General features: G+C 45.0%; 1 protein-coding gene across 1 annotated transcript in view; it reads right to left on the bottom strand.

Moving 5' to 3' along the window:
- Positions 1-522: 522 nt before the first annotated feature.
- LOC115144955 (unconventional myosin-If-like) overlaps positions 523-18504 on the bottom strand; it is a 33662-nt gene continuing 15680 nt past the window's right edge. The window contains exons 9-28 of the mRNA XM_029686124.2: positions 18198-18330; positions 17819-18015; positions 17641-17721; positions 17435-17521; positions 17242-17328; positions 9390-9557; positions 9165-9250; positions 7831-7912; positions 7600-7706; positions 7294-7392; positions 7021-7165; positions 6734-6848; positions 6062-6231; positions 5781-5926; positions 5383-5529; positions 5113-5261; positions 4898-4960; positions 4509-4707; positions 4211-4386; positions 523-1313 (exon numbers count right to left, since the gene is read on the bottom strand). Of these exons, the coding sequence (XP_029541984.2) occupies positions 1237-1313; positions 4211-4386; positions 4509-4707; positions 4898-4960; positions 5113-5261; positions 5383-5529; positions 5781-5926; positions 6062-6231; positions 6734-6848; positions 7021-7165; positions 7294-7392; positions 7600-7706; positions 7831-7912; positions 9165-9250; positions 9390-9557; positions 17242-17328; positions 17435-17521; positions 17641-17721; positions 17819-18015; positions 18198-18330 (2514 nt within the window). The 3' untranslated portion in view covers positions 523-1236. The remainder of the gene's footprint in view (positions 1314-4210; positions 4387-4508; positions 4708-4897; positions 4961-5112; positions 5262-5382; positions 5530-5780; positions 5927-6061; positions 6232-6733; positions 6849-7020; positions 7166-7293; positions 7393-7599; positions 7707-7830; positions 7913-9164; positions 9251-9389; positions 9558-17241; positions 17329-17434; positions 17522-17640; positions 17722-17818; positions 18016-18197; positions 18331-18504) is intronic.

Genomic DNA, 18504 nt, shown 5'->3' on the forward strand with positions numbered 1-18504 from the left:
CATGCAACGCATTACTATTTGTATGGCTGTATTCATGAAGTATCTAGTCTGCTCATAACAGAACATGTAGTTTTATTGTCAAGGCATGTATTTATAAAACATACTTGCTGCATGCTTCAGTAACTGCTCCAATGAATAGTATAAACCTGCAACCACACATTGACCATTGTAAATGATTAGCATTTCAATTTTGAACACGTGAAGCTCCCAGTTGTATTCACGGCTCACCTGTTGGACCAGTGTTCCCAGCTGGAGAATAATCTGCTGCGCTGCACTCTCTTTTGTCCACCTGTCATTCACAACCACCTGTAGGAATCATTAAGCTACCAATTCAAGGTGACACATCATTCATAGCCATAATGAAGACAGCATTCGTATAGGTTTACGACACTTCGAACAAGGATGCATTCTAGGGTTCATCACACATCGCTAACATGATGTAAGAATGAGGTGGTCTTAAAGCATCAAGTTCAATTTAGTTACACATGATGCCAATGATGATGCAAACAGTGTATCAATCAATTGCGTTTATAGAAAATATTTCTTTATTGTGACCACTGTCACTGGGCACAAAATAGAAATTCTCTGTTAATTAGTTAATTTCAAGTTATTTTACAACAGTTATAAAATAAGTCCATAAACTAGTTTTGTAATGAATCCAACAAAGCAGAAAGAAGCTTATAACACCAAAGACTCATGTATATTAGCATACATCAGTCAACCTTTCATTTTCAGAGCATTTGCAAGAGTTGAAGACATGGAAATGGTGCAACAGTACCTCCTACTGGTTGCTCACAGGTAGTATTTACTTGAATAGAAAATATGGACATTTGGGAGGATTTTACATCGACACTTGATGGCCCTACATTTGATATCACAAAAAAAAGTATGTGCATAACATCATTGCATCTTCTTTTGCGTTAGCACCTCAAAGCTTTGCATCAAAGTCCTCTTTGTGAAACTGGAATAAGGCCCAGTTAAATCAGTTATGGCTGACAATATAACATAAATGAAAAATAAAAAAGGCACAGTCTTCTGTTTCAGATAGCTTTTCAACATGTTTCTTTCTCTGTACTGATATTGTTGTGCAGATAATACAAAGCACTGGTGTCAACATGACAATCCTGTTGAAACGCTTGTGAATCAGATATTACTGTTTGGCTCACATGCAATTCACCATTGCTTTACAGTGGATCGTTATGCCATCCAACTTTTCGGGCACAGAACAGGCCGTCATCAGATTTTCTCCACATAGTTCCCAGGGAAGAGTCCCTCCTTGCCACAAAACCTGCCCCTCCACCAGCCTGATGCATCTGCAAGGGAAAGGTAACCTTTCAGCAATGGTGTACTAGTGCCCAACATTCCAGCAGTGGTGTACTAGTGCTAAGCATTACAGCAGTGGTGTACTAGTGCCAAGCATTACAGCAGTGGTGTACTAGTGCTAAGCATTACAGCAGTGGTGTTCTAGTGCCAAACATTACAGCAGTGGTGTACTAGTGCCAAACATTACAGCAGTGGTGTTCTAGTGCCAAGCATTACAGCAGTGGTGTTCTAGTGCCAAGCATTACAGCAGTGGTGTACTAGTGCCAAGCATTACAGCAGTGGTGTACTAGTGCTAAGCATTACAGCAGTGGTGCTCTAGTGCCAAGCATTACAGCAGTGGTGTACTAGTGCCAAGCATTACAGCAGTGGTGTTCTAGTGCCAAGCATTACAGCAGTGGTGTACTAGTGCCAAACATTACAGCAGTGGTGTACTAGTGCTAAGCATTACAGCAGTGGTGTTCTAGTGCCAAGCATTACAGCAGTGGTGTACTAGTGCTAAGCATTACAGCAGTGGTGTACTAGTGCTAAGCATTACAGCAGTGGTGTTCTAGTGCCAAGCATTACAGCAGTGGTGTTCTAGTGCCAAGCATTACAGCAGTGGTGCTCTAGTGCCAAGCATTACAGCAGTGGTGTTCTAGTGCCAAGCATTACAGCAGTGGTGTTCTAGTGCCAAGCATTACAGCAGTGGTGCACTAGTGCCAAGCATTACAGCAGTGGTGTACTAGTGCTAAGCATTACAGCAGTGGTGTTCTAGTGCCAAACATTACAGCAGTGGTGTACTAGTGCCAACCATTACAGCAGTGGTGTACTAGTGCCAAGCATTACAGCAGTGGTGTACTAGTGCCAAACATTACAGCAGTGGTGTACTAGTGCCAAGCATTACAGCAGTGGTGTACTAGTGCCAAGCATTACAGCAGTGGTGTACTAGTGCTAAGCATTACAGCAGTGGTGTACTAGTGCCAAGCATTACAGCAGTGGTGCTCTAGTGCCAAGCATTACAGCAGTGGTGTTCTAGTGCCAAGCATTACAGCAGTGGTGTTCTAGTGCCAAGCATTACAGCAGTGGTGTTCTAGTGCCAAGCATTACAGCAGTGGTTTACTAGTGCCAAGCATTACAGCAGTGGTGTACTAGTGCTAAGCATTACAGCAGTGGTGCTCTAGTGCCAAGCATTACAGCAGTGGTGTACTAGTGCCAAGCATTACAGCAGTGGTGTTCTAGTGCCAAGCATTACAGCAGTGGTGTACTAGTGCCAAACATTACAGCAGTGGTGTACTAGTGCTAAGCATTACAGCAGTGGTGTTCTAGTGCCAAGCATTACAGCAGTGGTGTACTAGTGCTAAGCATTACAGCAGTGGTGTACTAGTGCTAAGCATTACAACAGTGGTGTTCTAGTGCCAAGCATTACAGCAGTGGTGTTCTAGTGCCAAGCATTACAGCAGTGGTGCTCTAGTGCCAAGCATTACAGCAGTGGTGTTCTAGTGCCAAGCATTACAGCAGTGGTGTTCTAGTGCCAAGCATTACAGCAGTGGTGCACTAGTGCCAAGCATTACAGCAGTGGTGTACTAGTGCTAAGCATTACAGCAGTGGTGTTCTAGTGCCAAGCATTACAGCAGTGGTGTACTAGTGCCAAACATTACAGCAGTGGTGTACTAGTGCTAAGCATTACAGCAGTGGTGTTCTAGTGCCAAGCATTACAGCAGTGGTGTACTAGTGCTAAGCATTACAGCAGTGGTGTACTAGTGCTAAGCATTACAGCAGTGGTGTTCTAGTGCCAAGCATTACAGCAGTGGTGTTCTAGTGCCAAGCATTACAGCAGTGGTGCTCTAGTGCCAAGCATTACAGCAGTGGTGTTCTAGTGCCAAGCATTACAGCAGTGGTGTTCTAGTGCCAAGCATTACAGCAGTGGTGCACTAGTGCCAAGCATTACAGCAGTGGTGTACTAGTGCTAAGCATTACAGCAGTGGTGTTCTAGTGCCAAGCATTACAGCAGTGGTGTACTAGTGCCAAACATTACAGCAGTGGTGTACTAGTGCCAAGCATTACAGCAGTGGTGTTCTAGTGCCAAACATTACAGCAGTGGTTTACTAGTGCCAAACATTACAGCAGTGGTGTACTAGTGCCAAGCATTACAGCAGTGGTGTTCTAGTGCCAAGCATTACAGCAGTGGTGTACTAGTGCCAAACATTACAGCAGTGGTGTACTAGTGCCAAGCATTACAGCAGTGGTGTACTAGTGCCAAACATTACAGCAGTGGTGCTCTAGTGCCAAACATTACAGCAGTGGTGTACTAGTGCCAAGCATTACAGCAGTGGTGTTCTAGTGCCAAGCATTACAGCAGTGGTGTACTAGTGCCAAACATTACAGCAGTGGTGTACTAGTGCCAAGCATTACAGCAGTGGTGTACTAGTGCCAAGCATTACAGCAGTGGTGTACTAGTGCCAAGCATTACAGCAGTGGTGTACTAGTGCCAAACATTACAGCAGTGGTGTTCTAGTGCCAAACATTACAGCAGTGGTGTACTAGTGCCAAGCATTACAGCAGTGGTGTACTAGTGCCAAACATTACAGCAGTGGTGTACTAGTGCCAAGCATTACAGCAGTGGTGTACTAGTGCCAAGCATTACAGCAGTGGTGTACTAGTGCTAAGCATTACAGCAGTGGTGTTCTAGTGCCAAACATTACAGCAGTGGTGTACTAGTGCCAAGCATTACAGCAGTGGTGTACTAGTGCCAAGCATTACAGCAGTGGTGTACTAGTGCCAAGCGTAAAACACCCCAGTTGGTGCTCTACTCTCCTCTTTCTTCCCCTTTCCTTTGTTCCGAATGGACACGGTTTCTTTTTTCACAAATAAACAATTGAGTACTATTCTATTCCCTCCCAACGTGTACCTTCATTGAGCAGGTCGATGACATCATTGGCGTTGAAGCTGAGCTCATCGGTGTCCTGGCCAGCGTACTGGTACAACGCCCGGCAACGTGGGCCCATGGGGCGGGGCTGGGCCTTGGACCGGCTGGATGGGGCCGGGGGCGGCCGCTGGCTGCTGATACTCCTCCTCCTCTGCATTCTGAAGAGAGGTATAAAGGGATGAGATATACTGGGAGAGAGATGAGGGCTCAAGTTCTATCCTTCACTTTAGATAGTATATTTTTGTGAATGCCCAATGTATGCTCAGTTTATTCAGCTCACCCAGACACGCCCTGGTCAGGCACGTTGAGGAAGTCCAGGTTCCCCTGTTGAGTCTGAGTCTGAGCCGGGCCTCGTCTGGGATTCTGGGAGCCCAGTTTGGGGAGGACGGCGCTGGGGGGGCGGTTCTGTTTCTGGGAGGTATAGGTGTGGTGCTGGGGCGGTGGAGCACCTCTACCTCTGGGTGCACCATTCTGGGACCCTAGTCAAAGAAGAGGAACAGAGATACAAGGTAAACACAAGACAGACATACAGTACATCCATTCATACACTAATAACTCAACATAATTATCATGGTGGTGGTACACAGTAGTAAGGATTGCAAGTCCATGTTCATGGAGTGATTGTTGCCGATGACGTAGGAACATGTCTGAACAGATTCATGAGTTTACCTCTACTGGGAGGTTGACTCCTGCCGCCTGCACGGATCTGTAGCGCTCCCTTCTTGGTGGGCTCTGACAAAATAAACATGTTGATTTTTAAAGGATGACATATTAGGAAAAATAATATATGTTATATGTCAAGTCAGCCTGAGTAATCTATAGATATACACTCTCTTTTCTCTTTTCTCCTTCTGCATGTGCTTCTCTCTCTTCCTGTTACTCACTGGAGGTCTTGGGCAGGCCATCTCCCACCGTGATGGTGAGGGTCTTTCCAGCTGGTTTGATCTCTGCCAGGTCCCCCTGTCCCCTCTGGAACACCACAACACGGGTGCCCCCTCCTCCCCAGCCCTCCTTCTTCACCCGGAACTCCAGCCTACAGAGAGCCACAACGACGGATGATTTTACTAGATGCTTTTATCCAAAGTTAATCCAATCTACTAAACCATGAAGTCATACAGCAAGGATTTCGCTATCCAGTATGTGTGTAGTCCTACCTGTCATTGAAGGAGAGAGACAGCTTGTTCTTGGTCACCTCTTCATAGCGCTTACAGAGCAAGCTGAGGAACTCAGTCTTGAAGTTGGACTCTAGCAGACTATCATACTGAGTCTCATGCACGATGAAGAAATCATCCTGTCTCATACTACAGGGAGAGGGAGAAATATATAAATTTAGAGTTTTACGGGATTGGCATTGGTAGAAGAAGTGTCATACCCATCACAGGCGGGTGATATAATTGCACAATGCAGAGTTTAAAAAGATCCTGTGTTATCAGTTCCTGTTTTATCTTAAACCACACTAACCACAAAAACTCCCATTGACACTGCCTGGAGATGACATCACACTGCACTGTTACATGCTGATCTAACTTCAGCAGTGAGAAAAAAGCTTTACCTGAGAGAGATAGAGTGGATACTCTCAAACTCCAGCTTCCTTTTTAAGACCTCCTTTATCTGTCCCTTCTCTGGCCCCTTCTTCACCTTCTCTCTGCCTATGAGGTAGATGCCTTTGGGAGACAGAATGAGGTCCCTCTTGATGGACTGGAGAGAGATAATGGAAGAGAGTGAGTGGGTATAAATGGAAGAAGTAAGAAGTCAACCCCATGCTGTGCTGTTAACCCCGGCGTTGGCTCGGTTTTCCTCACCACTCTGTGGTGGAGGAAGTGGTATGCTCACCTTGAACCTGCGGTCAAACTTGTTGACAGAGTCTGCGAAGTCGACTCGCTCTCTCTTGGCCAGGAACTGTCTGAGCTCAGGCCTCTGCTCCAGTCCCAGATAGTCTCCTACAAAGTTCCTGTTGATGCTGTTCCTCCTCCGCTCCTTAGAGTTATACAGGATGTCTGAAGCTGGAGACCACATGGGAGAGAGAGTTCCTGGGAATGTTAAGACCCTCTGAGGGCATATATTCATTGCTGTATATCCAAATTGATTTATGTATAATCATTTTTCTTTCTTGTTCCATCCCCACACTTCTCCAGGTGTCACACCCTGACCATAGTGAGCTGTTTATTTTCTATGTTGGTTAGGTCGGGGTGTGATTAAGGGTGGGTTATCTAGGGGAATTGTATATCTATGTTGGCCTGGTATGGTTCTCTATCAGAGGCAGCTGTTTATCATTGTCTCTGATTGGGCTCATATTTAGGTAGCCATTTCCCCATTGTACTTTGTGGGATCTTGTCTATGTATAGTTGCCTGTGAGTATTATTATAGCTTCACGTTTCATTTGTTCGCTTTGTTGTTTTGTTCTTTGAAGTTTTCTATTCCAAAATAAAGGATGGAAACATACCACGCTGCATCTTGGTCTACTCCTTATGAGGAACGTGACACCAGGATCATTGACACACTCACCGTCTTCCCTCATCTGTTCATATTTCCGCCTGGCGATGTGCTTCCTCCAGGCCTTCTGGATGGTCCTGGCGAACGTGTCGAATTTCCTCTCCCGCATCTCCTCCAATAGGAAGAGCTAGAGGAGACGGAGGGAAGAGGGAATGCTTAGATCAAATAAACTATTTTGCAGTGTAATACCTCACACCTTTTAATACAGTTAATTTATTCACCCTTAAACCCGGGAAGTCCCATTGAGATGAATGAAACAGCACTTTTCCCAGGGAGAACTACAGTATATGGGCCCCTACCGACTCTGGGGCCTTGACAAAGACCTTGGAGCGTCCCATCTGGTACTGGTCTGTGTCCATGTTGACAGAGCGGAGGAGATGCAGGACCCCCTGCTGCTCTCCCCCCCGCCAGCACGGCCACGTCTCTGCCGTCAGGATGGCGTACCTGTAGGCCAAACACAGTGAGTCAGGTACTGGGTAGAGCATACAGTAGACTCTCCATCCCCCCACACACACTGAGAGGACACCCAGCAGACACTGAAGGACACACACCTAAGAGTAAGTAAGACTCACCTCTGTAGGAACTTATTGAAGACTCTGCGGTAGGCGTAGCCGGCTCGACGCACACGGATATTCTCCCGCAGCCCAAGGTACTCCACCTGGTGCTTCGCCCTAAACACACACACACACACACACACACACACACACACACACACACACACACACACACACACACACACACACACACACACACAGGTTCAATATCACCTATGTTCTAATGTTCCAAACTAGAGAATTATAGCACCTGAATTCTTCTGAAATCCCTAAATAATCTGCTATTGTATATAATGTCTGTTAGGGGGTGTTATAGGGACACACCGACTCTCTTCCCAGTCCTTGGGTCTCTTAGTCTCGTTGGGTTTGATACATCGGATATAGTGGGGGGTGCACTTCATCAACGTGTTCACCAGATCATTGGCTTGTTTCTGCAGAGAGAACATAAGGGATGGATGTACCACCACGTACTGATAAGCTGAACTCTTTGCGAGTGCTGTTACACTCAGCTACTGAACCATAGTTCTGGTACAGTAGTAGAGTGGGGACTGTTACCTTGATCTTACAGCTAGCAGTGGTGGGCCTGCTCTTCTTGTCTGTGTTGAGGTTTTCAGGGAAGAGGCTGCGGATGAAGGCACTGTGGGGACAAGATGGAGGATCATATTGAATTGCTTTTCACATTACGTTAGGCTTGCAAGCATTTTAACTAGGTAGCCTATGAAAACAAAAACTAAAAGTGTACTGAATGGCAGAGTCATGAAAGAGAGGAGGATGGCATTGGGATTCAACTTTTTGTTTTTCACTTGCGCGAGAAAGCACGCACACACAGAAATCAGTACCATGGACAGCCACATGATATTTTGCAACATTGATTGGGACTACATTGTTTTTGTTAGTTTTCAATGCATTTCATTTAACTCTGTGGTTCTAAATCAGTAGTTGTTTAGTAAACTGTCAAAACCATGAACTTGCTTGACAGTACTGCAGGCAATATACAGTAACTGTCTGTTAATGCAATACTTGCTTAGTGGACTTCACCGGACAGATGTTGCTGTCCGCTTTTGTGATTAAACAAATGTATGTGCAGTTGAATTTATTCGGCCACTGTGTGACTGTTGTCTTTTTGTTGTTACGGCCTTATTGTATATCACGGTGGCGTATAAACGAGCAAACAACACAAATATGAAATATCTAGCTAGATAAAAACTAAAAGCTTCCAGCAAAGGTCAGCACCTTCAGTTCTGAGTTCCGACACTTGTCAGATGGTAGTGTAACATCTGAAGCTTGGAACGTCATCATCAGGTGGCGTTGTTACTTTGTTACAAGCATCGCTACGTTGTGTCGAATCAGAAGTGCTTCGAAAACTGCATCGGAGTGTCGGAGCTCCGGTATCAATCGTCCCATCACTAGGGAGCAATAATAAATATTCTGTTGCACTCTTCAGTTGGCTCCTCTTTCCTATATTAAGAGGCTTGAAAAATTATTATTGTGATATAATGTTTATGTCATTGAGAAATTTGGCCATAGAATCAATGACCGAAAAAATACGTATTTTCAATGTCTGTATAATATGTATTTTTGACGTCCGGAAAATACATATTTTCACCTTTCATTCAGCACCTAAAATGCACCTGATTTCAACATCAGGAAAATTCTGCACGTATTTTCAACGTCCAGAAAATGTGTTATTTTCGATGTCCGGAAAATATGTATTTTCGATGTCCATAAATTGTATTATCGACGTGAAGAACATATGCATTTTCACCATTCGTTCAGCACATAAAATGAACCTGACATCCAAGTCTGGAAAAGAGGTCTAAAAGATGTCTTTCAACGTCATTTTGCTTACTGGGATGTGTCAGTTCAGGTAAAGATAGAGGAATACATACTGTTCGCTGCTCTGCATCAGTTCAATAAGGTCAGTAAAAAGCACATCCCGGTTTCTCTCACAGAAGCCGTTTATTTCGTAGGAGACCTGAGGTGACAGATAATGCATTATGTGTAAGTCTTAAAATTCACAGCAACCTTCACACCTCACCCATATGTCTACCCACATGAAGTGTTTACTTAAATCAGTTTTGAGTTTAAAACTCTTGTCTTCTCCTGGTACTCACCTTGCCTGCATAGTGGTGGATGACGAAGCCCGAGTTCCAGCTGTTGAAGTGTTCGTGTGTGCCCACCGCCGCCGAGAGCTTCTGGAGCAAGGTGCCGTCTGCCCCCTCACCCTTGGCATGCATGGTGGCACACACATCATCCAGCACACTCATGATGCCTGGCGGGTTCTGGAGGGGATTGTTAGACATTTAGAGTGGTAGCCACTAATAGAATATACAGACACATCCAAATTGATTGGCACCATTGATAAAGTTTAGCAAAAACGACGGTATAATATAAATAATACAGTGAGCTCCAAAAGTATTGGGACAGTGACAATAGTGCTATTGTTTTCCCATATTTCTACTCTACAAACTTTTTGGATGCATTTGCTGTTTGTTTTGGTTGTGTTTCAGATCCTGGGGTCACCAAGTCTCCAAATCTACAGTAGACGACACCTCCGTGCCAATAGGCTAATTGGATTGAAACCGGGTGCTATGGTCAGATGAGACGAAAATAGAGCTCTTTGACACACACACCAGTGGTGTTTGGTCTTGATAGAAGGATGCATATGCAGACAATAACCATATGCAGACAATAATAATACCTACTGTCAAATATGCTGGTGGATCTTTGATGTTATGGGGATCATGAACTCTACCAAGTACCAGGACATTTTAGCCAAAAAACCTGGTTGCCTCTGCCAGGAACCTTAAACTTGGCCTTCCAGCAAGACAATGAACCCAAGCAACATCAAAATCCACAAAGAATTTGTTAATTGTACACAAAATCAACATTTTGCAATGGCCATCTCAGTCTCTTTACTTGAACCCCATTGAAAACCTGTGGTTTATATTGAAGAGGGCAGTCCATAAGCACAGACCGAAAGATATCAAGGATCTGGAAATATTCTGTGTGGAGGAATGGTCTAAGATCCCTCCCAATGTGATCTTCAATCTCATAAAATATTATAGGAAAAGGCTACATCCGCGTAAAGGGGAGGTTTGCACAAAGTATTGAAAACAGGGTTGCCAAAAATGTTGACACCTATCTTTAAAAAAATGTTTGTATCACTTGTTAAACTAAATATTTTTATTTGAGCATTTATTAGTATAAAATCATTATTTACAGTACCAGTCAAACGTTTGGCCTCACCTACTCATTCAAGGGTTTTTCTTTATTTTTATTATGTTCTACATTGTAGAATAATAGTGAAGATATCAAAACTATGAAATAACACTTTTGGAATTATGTAGTAACCAAAAAAGTGTAAAACAAATACAAATATATTTTATATTTGAGATTCTTCAAAGTAGCTACTCTTTGCCTTGATGACAGCTTTGCACATTATTGGCATTCTGTCAACCAGCTTCATGAGGTAGTCACCTGGAATGCATTTCAATTAACAGGTGTGCCTTGTAAAAATGTATTTCCTTCTTAATGCATTTGAGCCAATCAGTTGTGTTGTGACAAGGAAGGGGTGGTATACAGAAGATAGCCCTATTTGGTAAAAGACCAAGTCTATATTATGGCAAGAACAGCTCAAATAAGCAAAGAGAAACAACAGTCCATCATTACTTTAAGACATGAAGATCAGTCAATACGGAACATTTCAAGAACCAACTGCAGTAGCAGTTGCAGTAGCAAAAACCATCAAGCGCTATGATGAAACTGGCTCTCATGAGGACCGCCACAGGAAAGGAAGACCCAGAGTAACTTCTGCTGCAGAGGATAAGTTCATTAGAGTTAACTGCACCTCAGATTGCAGCCCAAATAAATGCTTCACAGTGTTCAAGTAACAGACACATCTCAACATCAACTGTTCAGATGAGACTACGTGAATCAGGCCTTCATGGTCGAATTGTTACAAAGAAACCACTTCTAAAGGACAACAATAATAATAAGAGACTTGCTTGGACAAAGAAACACAAGCGATGGACATTAGACGGGTGGAAATCTGTCCTTTGGTCTGATGAGTCCAAATTTGAGATTTTTGGTTCCAACCGCTGTGTCTTTGTGAAACGCGGAGTAGGTGAACGGATGATGATGTGTGGTTCCACATGTGTGGTTCCCACTGTGAAGCATGGAAGAGGTGGTGTGATGGGGTGGGGGTGCTTTACTGGTAACACTATCTATTATTTATTTAGAATTCAAGGCACACTTAACCAGCATGGCTTCCACAGCATTCTGCAACGATATGCCATCCCATCTAGTTTGTGCTTAGTGGGACTATCATTTGTTTTTCAACAGGACAATGACCCACCACACCTCCAGGCTGTATAAGGGCTATTTGACCAAGAAGGAGAGTGATGGAGTGCTGCATCAGATGACCTGGCCTCCACAATCACCTGACCTCAACCCAATTGAGATGGTTTGGGATGAGTTGAACCGTAGAGTGAAAGAAAAGCAGCAATAGAATGCTGAGCATATGTGGGAACTCCTTCAAGACTGTTGGAAAAGCATTCCAGGTGAATCTGGTTAAGAGAATGCCAAGAGTGTGCAAAGCTGTCATCAAAGCAAAGGGTGGCAACTTTGAAGAATCTCAAATATAAAATATATTTTGATTTGTTTAACTTTTTTTTTGGTTACTACATGATTCCGTGTGTGCTATTTCATAGTTTTGATGTCTTCACTATTATTCTACAATGTAGAAAATAGGAAAAATAAAGAAAAACCCTTGAATGAGTAGGGTTGACCAAACTTTGACTGGTATTGTATTGCGTAGCAGTCGGACGTGTGTTTTGTCTTGTCCCGTCCTGTCTGGTGTAAATATAGTTTTCCTCGTTTTTTTCTGTATATATTTCGTACATATTTTAATCTCACTTTCCAACTACAGGCTGAATATACTCTCCTGCAACCCGCATCACCCAATGTGGTACGGATTTGCTTTTTCTATACTTTAGAACCGGAACCCCCATCAGAAGCTAGCCAGCTAACTAGCTACTAGCTAGTACTCAGTTAGCCACTGCTAGTGGTCTTCAAAGTTAACTAGGACACCAGCGCGACATCAACCCAGAGCATATCAGACTGCTTTTTCTCTACCACATCTCCGGATTCCTACCGCAAGCTCTGAATCTTTACACCGGATCATCGCAACTAGCTAGCTGCAATCCGAGTGGCTACTCCTGGCTAACGTCTCTGTCCCAAAGCAAGCACCAGTTAGCCTTGAGCTAGCCTCGAGCTAAGCCCATCTCCCGACTAGCCGAAGAGGTCCAACAGCAAATTGTTGGGCTACAATACCTCTTTTGCCAATTGGCTGCCGACACGGAGCCCCGCCGATCCATCACGGCTGGTCCGCCGACATAATCGTCCGAGGTGGTTTCAACAGGCTTTTCCGTTGCGACATCGCCAAAGATCCATCTGCTGGCCAAGGCCCGCGAGCTTTCTGAATCGCTGTGTCTCCAGCTCACCTAGCGTACTAGAGCACCTGTAGCATACTCCTGGGCTACAATTACCCGGGCCCACGACCGGTCTGTCGATGTCACCGCATGAAGAGGAATAAACAGACTCACCCCATCGCGGCTAACTCTCTAGCCCTCGCTATCTCCCTGCTTGCTAATTCGGCCTGCTAACGGCTAGCTTGTCTAGCTCCGGTCCGCTAACTGCTACCTTGTCTAGCCCGGGCCTACGAACTGTTAGCTTGTTAGCACAGGCCTGCTAACCGTCTGAATCACCGCGTCCCAAACACTCTCTGGACCCATTTACTTTCTATCTCTTTTTGATTTTTAACTTGTTTCCGGAAACCTGCCTCACCCAATGTGATGCGGAATCGCTGTTACTTTTAATTTTTTTTATGACACACTCAAGAACCTCCAGACGCTAACCAGCTAACTAGCTACAAGCTATTTAGTCATTGTTATTTTTTATTTTTTTAAAACCTGGATAACACTCGCCAGTCCAGCTTCCCTGCCCATCCACCGCTGCCCCCTGGACACTGATCTCTTGGCTACATAGCTGACGCACGCTGGACTGTCCATTAATCACGGTACTCCATTCTGCTTGTTTGTTTTATCTGTCGGCCCCGTTGCCTAGTCAACGCCATTTTACCTGCTGTTTGTTGTGCTAGCTGATTAGCCTCGCCTACTGTTTTTAGCTAGCTTTCCCAATTCAACACCTGTGATTACTGTATGCCTCGCTGTATGTCTCTCTCAAATGTCAATATGCCTTGTATACTGTTGTTCAGGTTAGTTATCATTGTTTTAGTTCACAATGGAGCCCCTAGATCCACTCTTCATACCCCTGTTACCTCCTTTGTCCCACCTCCCACACATGCGGTGACCTCACCCATTACAACCAGCATGTCCAGAGATACAACCTCTCTCATCATCACCCAGTGCCTGGGCTTACCTCCGCTGTACCCGCACCCCACCATACCCCTGTCTGCGCATTATGCCCTGAATATATTCTACCATGCCCAGAAACCTGCTCCTCTTATCCTCTGCCCCCAACGCTCTAGGCGACCAGTTTTGATAGCCTTTAGCCGCACCCTCATACTACTCCTTCTCTGTTCCGCGGGTGATGTGGAGGTAAACCCAGGCCCTGCATGTCCCCAGGTACCCTCATTTGTTGACTTTTGTGATCGAAAAAGCCTTGGTTTTATGCATGTCAACATCAGAAGCCTCCTCCCTAAGTTTGTTTTACTCACTGCTTTAGCACACTCTGATAACCCTGATGTCCTTGCCGTGTCTGAATCCTGGCTCAGGAAGGCCACCAAAAATTCAGAGATTTCCCATACCCAACTATAACATCTTCCGTCAAGATAGAACTGCCAAAGGGGGCGGAGTTGCAGTCTACTGCAGAGATAGCCTGCAAAGTAATGTCATACTTTCCAGGTCCATACCCAAACAGTTCGAACTACTAATTTTGAAAATTACTCTCTCCAGAAATAAGTCTCTCACTGTTGCCGCCTGCTACCGACCACCCTCAGCTCCCAGCTGTGCCCTGGACACCATTTGTGAATTGATCGCCCCCATCTAGCTTCAGAGTTTGTTCTGTTAGGTGACCTAAACTGGGATATGCTTAACACCCCGGCAGTCCTACAATCTAAGCTAGATGCCCTCAATCTCACTCAAATCATCAAGGAACCCACCAGGTACAACCCTAACTCTGTAAACAAGGGCACCCTCATAGACGTCATCCTGACCAACTGGCCCTCCAAATACACCTCCGCTGTCTTCAACCAGGATCTCAGCGATCACTGCCTCATTGCCTGTATCCGCCACGGAGCCGCAGTCAAACGACCACCCCTCATCACTGTCAAACGCTCCCTAAAACACTTCTGTGAGCAGGCCTTTCTAATCGACCGGGCCCGGGTATCCTGGAAGGACATTGACCTCATCCCGTCAGTTGAGGATGCCTGGTCATTCTTTAAAAGTAACTTCCTCACCATTTTAGATAAGCATGCTCCGTTCAAAAAATGCAGAACCAAGAACAGATACAGCCCTTGGTTCACTCCAGACCTGACTGCCCTCGACCAGCACAAAAACATCCTGTGGCGGACTGCAATAGCATCGAATAGTCCCCGTGATATGCAACTGTTCAGGGAAGTCAGGAACCAATACACGCAGTCAGTCAGGAAAGCTAAGGCCAGCTTCTTCAGGCAGAAGTTTGCATCCTGTAGCTCCAACTCCAAAAGTTCTGGGACACTGTGAAGTCCATGGAGAACAAGAGCACCTCCTCCCAGCTGCCCACTGCACTGAGGCTAGGTAACACGGTCTCCACCGATAAATCCATGATTATCGAAAACTTCAATAAGCATTTCTCAACGGCTAGCCATGCCTTCCGCTTGGCTACTCCAACCTCGGCCAACAGCTCCGCCCCCCCCGCAGCTCCTCGCCCAAGCCTCTCCAGGTTCTCCTTTACCCAAATCCAGATAGCAGATGTTCTGAAAGAGCTGCAAAACCTGGACCCGTACAAATCAGCTGGGCTTGACAATCTGCCGCCATTGTCGCAACCCCTATTACCAGCCTGTTCAACCTCTCTTTCATATCGTCTGAGATCCCCAAGGATTGGAAAGCTGCCGCAGTCATCCCCCTCTTCAAAGGGGGAGACACCCTGGACCCAAACTGTTATAGACCTATATCCATCCTGCCCTGCCTATCTAAGGTCTTCGAAAGCCAAGTCAACAAACAGGTCACTGACCCTCTCGAATCCCACCGTACCTTCTCCGCTGTGCAATCTGGTTTCCGAGCCGGTCACGGGTGCACCTCAGCCACACTCAAGGTACTAAACGATATCATAACCGCCATCGATAAAAGACAGTACTGTGCAGCCGTCTTCATCGACCTTGCCAAGGCTTTCGACTCTGTCAATCACCATATTCTTATCGGCAGACTCAATAGCCTCGGTTTTTCGGATGACTGCCTTGCCTGGTTCACCAATTACTTTGCAGACAGAGTTCAGTGTGTCAAATCGGAGGGCATGCTGTCCGGTCCTCTGGCAGTCTCTGTGGGGGTGCCACAGGGTTCAATTCTCGGGCCAACTCTTTTCTCTGTATATATCAATGATGTTGCTCTTGCTGCGGGCGATTCCCTGATCCACCTCTACGCAGACGACACCATTCTATATACTTTCGGCCCGTCATTGGACACTGTGCTATCTAACCTCCAAACGAGCTTCAATGCCATACAGCACTTCTTCCGTGGCCTCCAACTGCTCTTAAACGCTAGTAAAACCAAATGCATGCTTTTCAACCGATCGCTGCCTGCACCCGCATGCCCGACTAGCATCACCACCCTGGATGGTTCCGACCTTGAATATGTGGACATCTATAAGTACCTAGGTGTCTGGCTAGACTGCAAACTCTCCTTCCAGACTCACATCAAACATCTCCAATCGAAAATCAAATCAAGAGTCGGCTTTCTATTCCGCAACAAAGCCTCCTTCACTCACGCCGCCATGCTTACCCTAGTAAAACTGACTATCCTACCGATCCTCGACTTCGGCGATGTCATCTACAAAATGGCTTCCAACACTCTACTCAGCAAACTGGATGCAGTCTATCACAGTGCCATCCGTTTTGTCACTAAAGCACCTTATACCACCCACCACTGCGACTTGTATGCTCTAGTCGGCTGGCCCTCGCTACATATTCTTCGCCAGACCCACTGGCTCCAGGTCATCTACAAGTCCATGCTAGGTAAAGCTCCGCCTTATCTCAGTTCACTGGTCACGATGGCAACACCCATCCGTAGCACGCGCTCCAGCAGGTGTATCTCACTGATCATCCCTAAAGCCAACACCTCATTTGGCCGCCTTTCGTTCCAGTACTCTGCTGCCTGTGACTGGAACGAACTGCAAAAATCGCTGAAGTTGGAGACTTTTATCTCCCTCACCAACTTCAAACATCAGCTATCCGAGCAGCTAACCGATCGCTGCAGCTGTACATAGTCTATTGGTAAATAGCCCACCCATTTTCACCTACCTCATTCCCATACTGTTTTTATACTGTTTTTTATTTATTTACTTTTCTGCTCTTTTGCACACCAATATCTCTAACTGTACATGACCATCTGATCATTTATCACTCCAGTGTTAATCTGCAAAATTGTAATTATTCGCCTACCTCCTCATGCCTTTTGCACACATTGTATATAGACTGCCCCTTTTTTTCTACTGTGTTATTGACTTGTTAATTGTTTACTCCATGTGTAACTCTGTGTTGTCTGTTCACACTGCTATGCTTTATCTTGGCCAGGTCGCAGTTGCAAATGAGAACTTGTTCTCAACTAGCCTACCTGGTTAAATAAAGGTGAAATAAAAATTTAAAAAAATAAAAAATAGTATTTTTTGCTCATCTTTATTAAGGGTGCCAATAATTTTGGATGTGACTGTAGACACAGTTGAGGAGATATTGTATAATTTTGAGCTTACCAACTTATTCTCGATGAGGTCACAGACAACCTTGTTGTTGAAATACTCAATTGGAGTCCACTTGATGCCTTCCTGAACATACTCTTCCTGGGAGAAACACAGGGAGATAGACAATGCCAATATAACTATTAAACAACATCCAAGACACCGCTTAAAGAAATGAAAAGTGTTGATGTTTGAGAGTGGTTTGTACCTGTTCAGCCTTCAGTGTCAACTCAATAAATATCTGCTGTAGCTTCTCGTTGACAAAGTTGATGCAGAATTGCTCAAACCCATTCCTCTGTCAGAGGAACACATCCAGGTTAGAGACAATGTTACAACATATTATCATCATACCTGTGTTTTGTCTCGTTATCCCATCAGAGATGTACATTTCTATTGATTTAATATTTGATTTACCTGGAATATCTCAAAGCCATATATGTCAAGAACGCCGATGCTGTATTCTTCATGAGGTTTCTGTATGGCTTTGTTTATGGCCTGGTAGGGGGATAATTAGTTAGTATGAAACGGACGTGTCGTTACTGTATTTATGTCTCTGTGTGTATCATTGCAGTTTATAGTAGATGTCCCTAACCTCCACCAGGTAGTCAAAGAGCCGTGTGTAAAGGGCCTTAGCCAGGGCGTCGCGGGTGTAGGTGGCTTGTTCCTGGTTAAGAGTCACATCGATGGATTCAGACTTTCCACCCCACTTCGAGTCCATCTTTCTGCTGGTCAGTTTGTCTTGCAGGCGCGTTGGGTCAACGCCCAGCAGATAGGCAGGGAAGGCAAGCACTGGGAGGGAGAAAATACAAACAGAACATAACACAACACATGACAAATATATACATTTGTCTACATAATGGCAAATTGCTTGAGCTACTATCCCCAATGTCTCCAATGTGTTTTTCCATCTTCACTGGGGACATTTACAAATGTATTATGCATGTTTGCACGTTCTCATGTCTCCCACTCACAGTCAGTGCTCTCCACCTTGCCATAGTTGCCTGCCTCTATGAAGCTGATGTTTCCAAGGTGCAGGATTCCTGCTATGATCTGCAGCGCCTGAGCCTGGTGGGCCACTGGGATCCCAATCACATGCATGGCTTCCTGTGGACAAAATACAACAGAGAGGCATTACTCCTGTTCCAGACAACACACAACAACATCTAGAATTGGGACTGAGGGAATATGATGGAAGAATACGCAGCAGAACAGTATATTTTGCAAATTATAAGCCTGTGTTACGAATATACACTATCGTTCAAAAGTTTGCTGTCACTT

The sequence above is a fragment of the Oncorhynchus nerka genome, linkage group LG17 (assembly GCF_034236695.1).
Source record: "Oncorhynchus nerka isolate Pitt River linkage group LG17, Oner_Uvic_2.0, whole genome shotgun sequence".
Classification (NCBI taxonomy): Eukaryota; Metazoa; Chordata; class Actinopteri; order Salmoniformes; family Salmonidae; genus Oncorhynchus; species Oncorhynchus nerka.